The 13,672-nt window shown below is 42.2% G+C and overlaps 1 protein-coding gene across 1 annotated transcript in view; it reads right to left on the bottom strand.

The window, feature by feature from the left end:
• Window positions 1-13,672, bottom strand: part of KHDRBS3 (KH RNA binding domain containing, signal transduction associated 3) — a 127,194-nt gene that overhangs the window by 15,064 nt on the left and 98,458 nt on the right. The window contains exon 7 of the mRNA XM_032223055.1: window positions 7,172-7,254. Within this exon, the coding sequence (XP_032078946.1) occupies window positions 7,172-7,254 (83 nt within the window). The remainder of the gene's footprint in view (window positions 1-7,171; window positions 7,255-13,672) is intronic.

Raw genomic sequence — 13,672 nt, 5'->3', positions numbered from 1 at the left:
ACAGCTGCAGTTGGTTTTCAGTCCTTCAACGTAGCTCATTCTCCACCCCAGTGTTTCACATCAACTCCCAGAATTCCCCAGCCAGGATCCACCCAACTTAAAAGATATCGAGGTTGAGAAACAATACTACACACTGCTCCTTTTGTTCCTTGTGTGTCTAACCACACTTGGTCAAATAAACTAGAAGGAGACTCTCTACCCTTCCAGGTTGGCTGTCCAATCTCTTCTTAAAAACCAAAAACATCCACAACTTCTGAAGGCAAGCCATCCCACTGGTTAATTGTTCTCACTGTCAGATTTCTCTTTAGTTCTAGATTGCTTCTCTCCTTGATTAGTTTCCATCCATTGTTTCTCGACATGCCTTCTGGTGCTTTGGAAAATAGATTGACCCCCCTCATCTTTGTAGAAGCCCCTCAAATATCAGAAAACTGCTATCATGTCTCCCCTAGTCCTTCCTTTCACTAGATGTACCCAATTCCTGCAACCGTCCTTCTTATGCTTTATCCTCCAGTCCCCTAATTATCTTTGTTGCTCTTCTCTGCACTCTTTCCAGAGTCTCAACATCCTTTTATAATAGGCTGCCCAAAACTGGATGCGGTATTCTAGGTCTTATTTAAGGCTTTATAAAGCCTTATGTATAAATACTGTATATTATATAACAAATACCATATATGGTATGTAACCTCTTTCTCAGGTTTGTGAGTCAAAGAGATATTTCTGATAGCAACAGAAAGCAAAGTTGGATTAGGACATGTTGAGATCGTACTAAACTCAAATGTGCGATGTCCAAGTCCAGATCTTTGTGTGTGTGTGTGTGTGTGTTTGTGTGTGTATGTATATGTTTGTGTGTGTGTGTGTGTATGGATGGATGGATAGATAGATAGATAGATACAAGGAGGGAGGGAGGGGGAGGGAGAGGAGGGAGGGAGGTGGTTGGAATGGAGACAAACTCTGCTCACTGCCAGGAGTTCGACTCAGCCTTCCATCCTTCCATCCGTGGGTAAAATGAGGACCCAGATTGTTGGGAGTGATATGCTGACTCTGTAAATTGTTTAGAGAGGGCTGTAAAGCATTGTGAGTCTAAATGCTATCTATCTATCTATCTATCTATCTATCTATCTATCATCTATCTATCCATCCATCCATCCATCTATCCATCCATCATCCATCCACATACAAAATTTACGTTTGTGTGTGTATATATATATACACACATACACATGTATGTATGTATACACAGAAAAACACACACACACAAACACACATACACACAGAGATCTGGACTTGGACATCACACATTTGAGTTTAGGACGATCTCAACATGTCCTTATCCAACTTTGCCTTCTGTTGACGATCAGAAATATCTCTTTGACTCACAAATCTAAGAAGTTACACACTATGGCTCACATTTAATCCCTCAATCTTCTCCTTAGGAATAGCAAGAAAAAAAATGTAGTAGCATTCCATTTGTACAGCACTGAAGGCTGCGTTGAAAAATGGCAGCAAATAATTAGTTGTGAGATTTTTATTCCATTTCCTGCCGAGTTGGAAGGCTACCCCTAACTTGTAAATTTAGGAGACATCCCTAGAGAGGAAAAGGCTGCCTTTACCAACAACAATAGCTTGGCATACGGGAGAGTATTTAAAACATATTTATTTGGGCGTGACTGCCAATGTACTGCTGATTCACATAAAATTCAGAGGAACAGAAACCCAGCGGTGAGCAAGTCTGTTTGAGTACAGTTTCCGAAATCACAAGGCTACCGTTTCAAGATGCAATGCGGGACCTTCAGACTTGAATGATCCAATTACATCCACTCTAAAGATCCAAGAAGAATGCTGCTGCGTGCCTTTGCAACAATGCAGCATCATTTGTCCCGTGATTGATAACTGCAGAGCAGCGCAAGCACAGCTTGGGTGCTTTCAACCTCTGGAAAGAGGCGCTACGGCTTTCCCTGAGCAAAAAGAATTTCTTGGCAATTGACTTTTTAGTTGTTGCCGTTTCCTTTCTTATTGGGCTCAGGAGTTCGATTCAGTCCTCCACTGTGGCTTGAGAACATCGTCAGAATTTGAGTGTTTCAGTCAAGGCACTCCTGCCACAAAAGTCATCACAAGGCACTTGATTTTGGGAGGAAGAGAGGGAGGTGAATGTAATAACAGTAAAAGAGAAATGGGTGGAAAAAAACCAAAATAGAATAGAATGCAGAATATAATAGAATAGAATGCAGAGTAGAGTAGAGTAGAGTAGAGTAGAGTAGAATTCTTTATTGGCCGTGTGATGGGACACACAAGGAATTTGTCTTTGGTGCATATGCTCTCAGTGTACATAAAGAAAAATAAAATAAAATACATTCATAAAGAATCATAAGATACAACACTTGGTGATAGTCATAGGTTACTAATAAGCAATCATGTCATACTAGGAAACAAATAAAACAATATAAATTGAAAAGATACAAGCACCATAGTTATAATCATAAGTGGGAAGAGATAGATACTAGGAAGGATGAGAAGAATAGTAATACAGTCTTAGTAAAGAATTTGACAGTGTTGTGGGAATTAGTTGTTTAGAAGAGTGATGGCATTTAGCAGAGTGAGTGCATTGTTTAGCAGAGTGATGGCAAAAGAAGGACAAATGATGAAAATAATATGTAGAAAGCCTGGAGATTTGAACAATGACGTCATGCATTTTAAAAGCAATGGGCATTCTTTGTATGTAAAGTTCAAAAGTCTTAGTTTGGGTGCCTTTCTTTTAATTTTGGTTCACAGCCATACTGGATCTGTTCCCAAAACTCCACGAATTAACAGGCAGCTTCATTCAAAGGTGTAGTGGCAAACCTTATCAAAGGTATAGTGGCAAACCTAATCCATAATTAGTAAGTGCACTACTTGGGAACATAAAGCTTCCTTGCAGTATTGATGAGAAGAGAGTATCTGTAGCCCGGATGGATTTGATTTAAATCAAGCTGATTTGAATCATGACTTAAATCATGATTTAAATCATTAGTAAATAAAAATCAACTCCATTTAAATCATAATGTTTAAAGAGCAACTGTCATCTCTGTCTCACAGCGGTTCCTCCTCTGACCAGCTGTTGACTGATCGACAGTCTCAATATTGCAGAATATACAGCCTCAAGCTACATAATTAGGCTCCATTTCATGCTGAATAAACTACCGTATTTTTCAGAGTATAAGTATAAGATGCACCTTTTTTCCTCTAGAAAGAGGCTGAAAATCTGGGTGCGTCTTATACACTGAATACAGCATTTTTTGCCTCCCGAAGGCCCGCCCCACCCTCCCTCCCTCCCTCTCTCTCTCTCTCTCTCCCCCCCCCTTTATCTACCTACCTACTTTTTTTAAAAAAAAGCCTCTTCAAAACCTGGGTGCGTCTCATACTCTTGTGCGTCTTATACTCCGAAAAATACGGTAAATTATTAATGTATCTTAAATAGAAAACTAACTTTCTCCAAAAGCATTTTACTAAAATAAATTTGATTAAAAAAAATCTGATTTAAGTTTTTAAAAAAATCGATTTTTTTAAAAAAATCATAATTTTTTATCCACCTTATTTGTAGCTCCAAGTTGAACTGTGGGGTCCTTTGTGCTCTTTTATCTTGTTTTCTTGCAGACATTTCATTACCTAACCAGTTACCATCATCAGTGCTAGAAGGGAGTGGGCTTTGCTCTTTGTTTATATAGGAGTGACTTGCCCTGACAGTGTTAATGGACCAAAATGTTGTTGAATCACAAACACTCCACTTGCACTGATAGGGCAAGCTGCTTGTATATAAGCAGGAATCAACCCCATCCCTTCTAACACTGATGATGTTACCTAGCTGGGTAATGAAATGTCTGCAAGAAAACAACCAAGCTAATGAAACATCTTCAAAGCTCAGAGAGCATCAAGGACCCTTGAGGACCACGTTGTATTTTTCTCAGTTTTTCCTCTCATTCTTTCTCTTCTCAACCTTATGCCGAAGGGGTTATCTCTTGATAATTCCAAAGCTATAATGTTTGTTTAATATCTTATAAGAGGATGGATAAGAAATTGGGATAAAAGCGATCCTTCCTTTTACCCTGGGTGGGAAACCAATTTCCTTCTCTTTCTGGTCACAACTTCTGAGTTTTAGTAACCAACTTCATTCTCTGCCATGTTAACTCTCTGCAGCATCTGTCACTGCCATGAATGGCTGATCATAAGTATCTTGGTAGTAATCTGAGCGCTATTAAGCAGATGGTAGCGCTAAATCCAAATGATGTAGTACATCTCCCTGGTGGACTCTGTTTCTATACTCCGCCATTATTCCATAATTCCTCTGTGATAAATCTTATGTATGCTGGAGAACATTAAATAGTGGGCTGATATCAGCAACAGAATTATCAGCAATCGTTTGCATTTGCCCCTATTCTTGACTCTGCAAAGACTAGTGTGGAAGACGGCAAAAAACCCACAAGACTCGCAGCCCAGTGGCCTAATTTTGTGCACAGTCAGTGTTTTAAAAAAAACCAGACTACAAATACTAGGATTGTTTACAAAATGCATTTAAAACACAATTTGTGGACTACGCCTGTTACAATTCCGGTTTTCCATTTGCTTCTCTGTCCAGAAGGACTTTACAATGGAATTGTTCTGGATCTGTCAAATTAACAAATTCTTAAGGCTTTGACACTATGATTAGTGGGATGTAGTTCAAGAAGACTTATAATGGAGTTCCCCCAATGTTATCTCACATCATTTGCAGCGCAAAGATTAATATAGGGAGCTATACGGAAACAGTGCAAAGATCAACCAGTCAGTTAAATAATAAAAACTAAGCAAGTTACAAAGGGCAGCTTTCGAGAAATGATGGTTTAAAGCATCTTAGCTACCTTCACTAACAAATATCCAGCCGCTTTATGTCTTTTATTTGGGGGATCAACATATATAGTCTGAATATTCAACAGGTTCTCCCAAAAGAACAAAGTTCAGAGTTGTACAGCCTTCAACATCTACACCACTATTTTTTGGAATCTAGTTACTGTATTTTTGGGAGTATAAGCTGTTCTGAAGTATAAGACGCACCTAGCTTTTGGGGAGGAAAACAAGATTTTTTTCTTAGCAATTTGCCTCCTTGCAGCAAACAGCAAGTTTCAGTTTCAGCAGTTTGATTAGTACAAGCAGCTGATTGTCAGGCCTCTCAACAATCAGCTGTTTCAGGCTGCAGGAATTGCCATAGACTGTTGCCGCCTCTGCACCCCTATTTTCGGCCTCCACATCTCTTTTTCAACCTCCCCGCGCCCCATTTTCTACCCGTTCCAGGTGGCAGGGATTGGAATGGGTAGAAGATGGGATGCGGAGGCCGAAAATGAGGCACGCGGTGGCAATAGGCAATCTGTGCAGCTTGAAACAGCTGATGGTCGGGCTGTTGTGCTAATCAGGCTGTGTCGAAGTTCACCAGGCTATTCGCTGTTTGCTGCAAGGAGGCAAATTGCTGGAAGGAAGAGGCCAAAGTGTGGGGATAGGTGGGTGGGACTACATTAGGTGTATAAGACGCATTCAAATTTTCACCCTTGTTCAGGGGTGTGTGTGTCTTATATTCTGAAAAATACAGTAATTGTGATTTTCTTTTTGTGCACTGACTTGTCTCAATTAAAATTATGCAAATTGATGTTAGTTTCCTTTGAACACTATTGCCCACATCATATTTCTCTATAGTCAATAGAATTGAGTGAATTTCACAAGAACAAACCCCTGTGGATCTTATATCCCTGCAGTCAGTTGTCAAAAGTAATCCCTATAAATAAATAAATCCATCTATCCAGCCATCTCTCTACTCTGCTACAATATCTGTGAATTACAATGCATTGAATTCACTTCAGAAGAACAACAAGAATGGTTAGGCAGTAGCTGTTGAAATTTGCTTCCAGTTTGTAAGATAATCCCTTAAATCATTTTAAGTCTTCACGATTACATTTTAGCTCAGCATTTTAAAGAAATTCCTTCAATGGTATTTAAAAGCTTAGCACACCTGAAATACTGTTCTACTGCTTCAGTGTACAGGCATATAGGACCTATTTACTCCCTGGCACAAACCGCATGCAAAGATGGCAATAAATAAATAAAAAATATTTAATTGGCGAAGGCATTTTGAAAGAGTACCACACTATTTTGTTATTTGTAAAAGTACTTCTATGGCATTTCTTACTAGAGAAAAACCCCGAAGTCCTTTTCAATAGCCATAAAATTATCCCAAAATAAAACCAAGGGAAGTAGAAGGAAAATGAGGTGAACGTTAAATAAAAACAAGGGCATTTTTTTTAAAAAAATTAGAAATAAGAATGCTAATCATCAGAGGAGAAATGATAGGCGGGGTTATAATTTAGACATCCGTGGTCTGAGTTAGCACCACACAGAGGTGAGGTCAACCGTGAATATCAACGTTATTGCAAGAAAACTCGTATCGCTAGCAGATTACAGAAAAAGAGAGCACAATCTCTCCTAAGACCACAGGCACCGCAGGCCAACATAATTGGACTTTCCAAGGGCACAAAGCCATCCTACCGAGATACCTACGTGCAATTTTACTCCAACATGAACACGTTCTTCATTTCTATAATTTTAAGCGTTGACATGATGAAAAGGGAAAGGATGCCCTCTGGTTAGGCAGGGTGTCCTGAACTCTCCCCAAATGCTTTGGAGCAGGGGTGTCAAACTCGATTTCATTGAGGGCTGCATCAGGGTTGTGTTTGACCTCGGGAGGGGAAGGGGGTGCGTGGCCAGCTCGATGTCACTCGTGGCAGGGGCGCCAGTGGCAGCCCAAACACTTTGCCAGTGAAAGTGGGCTTCCGAATTCCGTTTTCGGCTGCGATGGCCTCGTGCAACGCTCTGCCAGAGAAAATGGAGCTTGGGAGGCGGCCCGTGTCCCTGCCGAGCTCTGTTTTTGCTGACAGAGGCACCATGGGGCGCTCCTTTGCTCTTTCGAAGTGGTCCTGCGGGCCAGATCCGGCTTCCGGTCCTTGAGTTTGACACCCCTGCTTTGTTCTTTCGACCCCAACAACCCCATTAGTTCTCTGACATCTTCAACGGACAAAACGATCCTTCAACCCAGTCACCTACAGCTGAAACATCTAACCCCGTTAAAAGGGTGATTCCAGCTAAGGAACAACGTGAGATGCGTTATTTTCCTTACCTTTGTGCCGAAGTGCTATAGCTGTTATCATAGGAATCATAGCTCTGTTCATCATACGAAGTGCCGTATCCATCATCATATTCCTGTAAAGAAACGCCCACATAAAGGCAGCATTACAATTCAAGAGTTATACCAGAACATCACTTTTGTCTGTCTGAAAAAAAAAAATCTTTCCTGGAAACCTAAATTCACAGAGAGATGCTGGCAAGACTGATTAAGTACTCAGTAAAAGTTAGCCCGCGTCTAATTCAGTGGTCTCAAAAGAAGGAAAATGGAATGGCTGGTCCCGTGGCAAGCAAAATCTGAGGAGCATGTGATTGGGAGGATATGGGAAGCTACTAATCAAGAGAATTACTTAATCTTTAGGTAAAGGTTCCCCTCACACATAGCGTTAGTCTTTCCGGACTCTAGGGGGCGGTTTCATCACCGTTTCAAAGCCGAAGAGCCAGCGCTTTCCGAAAACGTCTCCGTGATCATGTGGCCGGCATGACTAAACGCCGAAGGCACATAGAACACTGTTACCTTCCCACCAAAGGTGGTCCCTATTTTTCTACTTCATTTTTTACATGCTTTCGAACTGCTAGGTTGGCAGAAGCTGGGACAAGTCACGGGAGCTCACTCCATTATGCGGCGCTAGGGATTCGAACTGCCAAACTGCTGACCTTTCTGATTGACAAGCTCAGCATCTTAGCCACTGAGCCAGCGTGTCCCACTTCATGTTTACTTATGGTCAAATTAACTGCATTGGACAAGGGAAAATAAATAAGAAGGGGAGGGAGGGAATTAAGCTAAACAGATGTCTATGGAGATTCTCAGACATCCAGGTCATGGCTGCGCCAAAAGTGCTTTTTCAAGAGGCAACTGGACTTTCTGGTTTGTTCTTGAAGATGTTTTGCTTCTTCGGTTCTGAACTGAAGAAGCTTCTTCAATGAGAAACAAAACGCTTAAGGAAAAACCAAGAATCCAGTTGCCTTTTGAAAAAGGACCGATGGGAGAAGTAAAACAAATGCTAAAATAAATATACTACCTAGTTTGAAAATGTTTATTATGAATATACTATGTGTGACATATATCAAACTACTTACTGAACCAATTTCCCCAGTATCCCAAGAAGCAATGACTAGAGACAGAATTTGGCATTTTCTTTAGAAATTCGGAGAGTAATATGCAGAGAACATTATTTTCAATCAATCGCCCCAGAATTAGATAAAAAGAATAAAGAAATAGCATGTGTGACAGTCTTAATTTTCCCATATTAATTTTCCCAATTAATATGAAGGGCATAAACACTACGGCACAGGAACCTTATCAAATGATCCTTCCATTAATATGAACATGAAGGGAGAGAATTTAACCTGAACTTAAGTAAGAATCTCCCTATGTTTGCTAGGTTATTGGCTGGAATAAATGGCTTTCCAATAGTGGTGGGATTCAGCCAGTTCGCACCTATTCGGGAGAACCGGTTGTTAACTTTCTAAGCAGTTTGGAGAACCGGTTGATGGAAGAAAACTCATTTTGTTTTTTTCCACTTTGCAGGGCTAATCCTGTAAGGAAGGCAGGAAGGAAACATTCTGGTGTTGTTTCTAACCTAATCTTTATTGACCTGCTTACAGAAACTGCCTCTCCTATTAACCCTTATTACATTGTAACAGCTAAGGCAAAGCGCCCATCGAAGAACGTTGAGTTGGCCACACCCACATAGTCACATGACCACCGAACCCCCATCTACCCAGCTGGTCATTAGGGCAGAGAACCGGTTGTTAAATTATGTGAATCCCACCACTGTTTTCCAAGCAACGTATGAGGTGCAAACTGTACTCAAATCTTTCTAAAGATTAGCAACAAGGATCCACTGCTTCACCAGGGATCTCTCATGAGACAAGAAGGATCAACGCTTGGGCCGAGACACCACAGGATTTTGCATCCAAATCAATTCCTTTCCTTCAAGACGATAGAAAGTTATTCTGAATGAGCAAAGAAACAAAGGCGTCACCAATCAAGATCAATGTTAGCTAGCACTTTGAATGGCAAAATAGTACCCAAGCTATTAAAGAAAGTACCATATTTTTCAGACTATAAGACACACCAGAGTATAAGACACACCAAGATTTTGAAGAGGTAATCTTTTTTAAAAAAAAGTTTTTGCCCTCCCCAGCCCCCAGGAGCACTCTACAGGTCTCCCAAACCCTCTGCCTCCTTTTATTGTGAAATACAGGCCCATTTTTCTCCCGTTTTTGTCCTCCTCAGCTCCGAGGATCACTTTGTAGGCCTTCCAAACCCTCTGCACGTCCATTTGCGAAGAACAGGATGCGCAGGGCTGGGTTTCCGGAGGCAGAAAATGCTGCATTCAGTGTATAAGACGCATGCAGATTTTCACCCTCTTTTTTTAGGGGGAAAAAGGTGCATCTTATACTCCAAAAAATACAGCAATCCAAATGCCAAACAAAGTTAAGGCTCAGAGATTCACCAAGACACTCTAAACGTGCTCTAAAAAAAATTAGACTGGACTTCTAGAAAGACCAATCTGTGACTTACGTAAGGCACAAACGGCTTCTGTTGTGACTCATTTAGTGGTGGAGATGTAATCACAAGCCCAACTACGAGTGTTAGCAAATCCACTGGCCTACACAGCAATCCCTTCTCCACACAGGTAAGGATCAAAATCTTGGATGTTCAGTTTGTGCCCTGCAGAAGCCATTAAAGCTTCAGCAATGCCTGCAGCTGGCCAGTCTTTTGGTAACCAGGATTGTTTTTGTTGTATCATAGTTGAGGGCCAGCCTTCCCTCTCTGCAATCCCAGGCAAGACCTTAAAGCCTCTGCCTTACATTCGTGTGCTCAAAAGGACTGCGTAAAGAATATTGAGACCCGGCTGTTGGCCGACTCTGGAAAATCCGGGTTTTGCTGAAATGATGGAAGGAATACGGAAATGAAAAGAAGGGGATGCATCTTTGCAGGGGAGAAGAATGGAAAAGGCAACATCAACAAATTGCATTGAATCCGCCTTGAGCATTTTGATGTAACAGAATTAACAGAATAGTGGAAGGGACCTTGGAGGTCTTCTATTCCAATCCGCTACACACGCAGGAGGTCCTATGCCAGTGATGGTGAACCTTTTTCTTATGGTGTGTCACTATCGCGCACTCATCAATTCAATCCTCCACACCCACTTGCGTATGCACACACAACCCCCGCCTGCGCATGACCCCTCCCCAGGCTCTGGAGGCTTTCCTGAATCCTGGGGAGGGTGAAAACAACATCTCCCAGCCCTCCAGAAGCCAAGAACGGATTGTTCCAGAACTTCCGATTGGCCCGTTGGGCCTGTTTTTCGCCCTCCCCAGCCTCCGGAGGCTTTCCTGAAGAATCCTGGGGAGGGCAAAAACTGTTTGAAGATGGTGATTTAAGTAGGAAGCTCCAAGTTTTGTCCAAAGCTTATTGAGGGATGGTGCTCCCCTTAAATCTATGACTAGTGCTAAGAGACAGTATTTTTTAAAGGTAGTTGGAACACTTTTCTACCAGGTGTTGCAAGTGCTTGTCAAGTGTTGGCTGATACCTCCTGAATCCAGCTTGCGGCTCTGCCAAACAGCCTCCTGAGACAACCAGTTGACTAATCTCCCAAACAGATGCCTGGTTTCCATGTCGCTAATTGGATTTAAAGGAGTAATTGGGAAGAGGATTGCTGGCTTTCTCCTTTTCCCTTTCTAATAAATTGGCATTCAAATTGATCCCATGCAGCGCTTGGAAATCGATCTGGAATTACCAGTGTAAACCAAACTCCTTAGGCCCAGGAACCTGCATTCTAGCTCCACCTCTGTTCCGATTGATGTCATCCCCAAAGTCAGGTGATTAAAATTTGGACGCTTAGCAACAGGCTCACATTTACAACTGGTTGCAGCGACCTGCGGTCCCAATTCACAACCTTCTTTCACAAAATTTGCAGGGCCCTTATTGGATTTATTTAAGCTAATTTCCTGTTTCCCTGTAAATAAGACCTCCCCGGATAATAAGCCCCATCGAGCTTTTGAGCGCATGTGCTAAAATAAGCCCTCCCCCGAAAATATTGCAACACAGCAGCAGCCATGAGGTGACCATGCTCGCTGCCTCCTGCACCTCAAAAATAAGACCTCCCCGAAAATAAGGCCAAGCGCTTATTTCGGGGGGGGGGGTGTCAAAAGAAAATAAGACACTGTCTTATTTTTGGGGAAACACAATTTGTACTTGCTAATTTGATAAATTTCTGGTGAAATCTTCCAAGGAAATAATGCAAGATAAATCTGTTACTTTTTTATTAATGATTTTACAGTCTGCTCAAAAATAATAGTGTTAGACTTGTAAATTCATATACCTCCCTCTATGTTAAGCTTCCTCCTGCTCACAGAAACCCACAGCCAACAAAGCTATTAAAATTCAGGGGGAACTCTTAATATTTATTTTCTGCGGATTTATTTTTTTCTGCTAAGAATTCAGACAGGGACTGTGCCCAAGGTCACCCAAATATTTCCCTTAGAATCCCAGCACTTGAACAACTTCATTATTTTTTTTGACACGAGCCATCCTTTAAATATAAAAGTATCTCACTGAGTAAATTTTGCTCATTTCAGACGTGAGGAGAAACATGGAACTAATATTTAGGAAAACATGATGCAAGCATTACCCTTTGCAGATTCAGCCGGATCGCTCAATGTCTGATGCTCAATTATCTCCAGACTTGGAACATTTCACCTACCAACTTTTCATCGTTTTTAAAAAAGGCTTTCTTGGGGTTGCCTTCGTTTCATAAATCTAACGTTAGGACCATTTTCCTTGGTTATCTAAGACATTCTTCATCTGGCTCGCAGTACAATGGGGTATAGCTCTAAACGTTTTAATTCTTGCAATCTGTTTTCCAACAGATGCTGCTGTCAACAAGTCAAAGTGTGCCACGAGACCACTTTGCAAAAACGGATCTAATGAGAAACAGTTGGTTTGAAGGTTATTAACTAACAAACCGCCTGCATTTTATTCATTGATCGGTTTGATGTAGTTAATCATCAGATCAGAGCTATGATCTGGTGGCGTTTCTTGAAAGCCCCCACTGCAGGCTGCATTTCAAAAAGTTTAATCGGGTATTAAGGAAACGGTTTTGTGATCAGAAAGGTTGGCCGTCCCTTGCAAAAGGAAGACAAGAGTAGTGACAGTCAGGGCTGGGATTCAGCCGGTTCAGACCCGTTCAGGTGAACTGGATGCTAATTTTACATCTGGTTCCCCGAAGCAGTACTTGCAAGGACTGGCTGGCCATGCCCACTCTCTTCCGCCCCCTCCAGGGAGTCTCCATTTAGCCTGTTTTGGATGCCAAGTAAGTGCAGGGCTTGCACAGAAGCTCTGGGAGGGCAAAAAACAGGCCTCCCAGAAGTTCCGGAGGTCTGGAAACGGGGTCGTTTCCAGCCCCCGGAGAGGCCATTTTCGCCTTCCCAGAGGCTCAAGAAAACTCGCCCCCCATTGGTGCAGGAGCCTGAGTAGGCCACACCCTCAATGGCCATGCCCACCCAGCAACCGGGCAGAGAACCAGTTGCTCAAATGTTTGAATCTCACCCCTGAGTGACAGCCAACTTTGGGAAGTTCCTGCATAAACTGGTAGTATCATGAGGGGCTGTATTCTGAGAGTAGGTTACACTCTGCACTGAGTTTCTGCGACACCATCGTCAGGATACCGATAAGTCCTTTACTTACAACAATTTGTTTAGCAGTTGTTTACAGACAAAAAAAAAATGGTGATTGTCATCGCATCTCCGTGGTGACATGATCAAAATTTGGGCCCTTGGCAATTGCCATGCATTTACAATGTTTACATGGACCACGGTCATGTGACACCCATTTGCAACTTTTCCAGTTGGCTTCTGGCAAGCCAAGTCAATGGAAAATGTCGGATTTGCTTAATAACTGGGTCAGGCACACCATTGTGTCCTGCCCTTCTGTTGGAGTTTTGGGGGGCGGGGGGAGGAAGGCTTGCTGGCACTTTTCACACGCTTTTGTTTTTGCTGCAACTGAATTAGGGAGGGGGGATTGTCTTCGGAGATGAAGCAGACTCCCTCCCAGCCGGTTCTAGCCTGTTTTCAAGGCCTACGTGCCCTGAACTGTGAACTGTTCTGTGCCTAGCACCTCAGCGTTCTCAAAACAACCTTCTGGCATCACATTGGCTACATTGGTGGACTGGTCAGGGGAGGTTGGGTTTGGGGAAACAGAAGAATTGCTTTGTGCTTCGCACGGGACTTTTCAGATTCTGCCTTGCTCTACTGCAACCACTTTCTCTCAGCAAACGTTCTTTCGATTCAACTTAATGGATTCAAGAAGTTTAGCTTTCCTGAGGGATTAGCTGGGGCTAGTCGCGGGAAAATTCGGCCAGACAATCAGCTTGTTGAGCAATGAAAATTCTCGTCCCCGTTGTGGACCTAAGCCCAGAATACCTGTGCAACATTATCACCCAACTCCATTAACTGAAAAAGCACCTCAGACAATGATTAACAT

Source organism: Thamnophis elegans, chromosome 8 (assembly GCF_009769535.1).
Source record: "Thamnophis elegans isolate rThaEle1 chromosome 8, rThaEle1.pri, whole genome shotgun sequence".
Classification (NCBI taxonomy): domain Eukaryota; kingdom Metazoa; phylum Chordata; class Lepidosauria; order Squamata; family Colubridae; genus Thamnophis; species Thamnophis elegans.
Note: the sequence above shows the minus strand (reverse complement) of the source record. Positions and strands in the feature narration are given on the sequence as shown.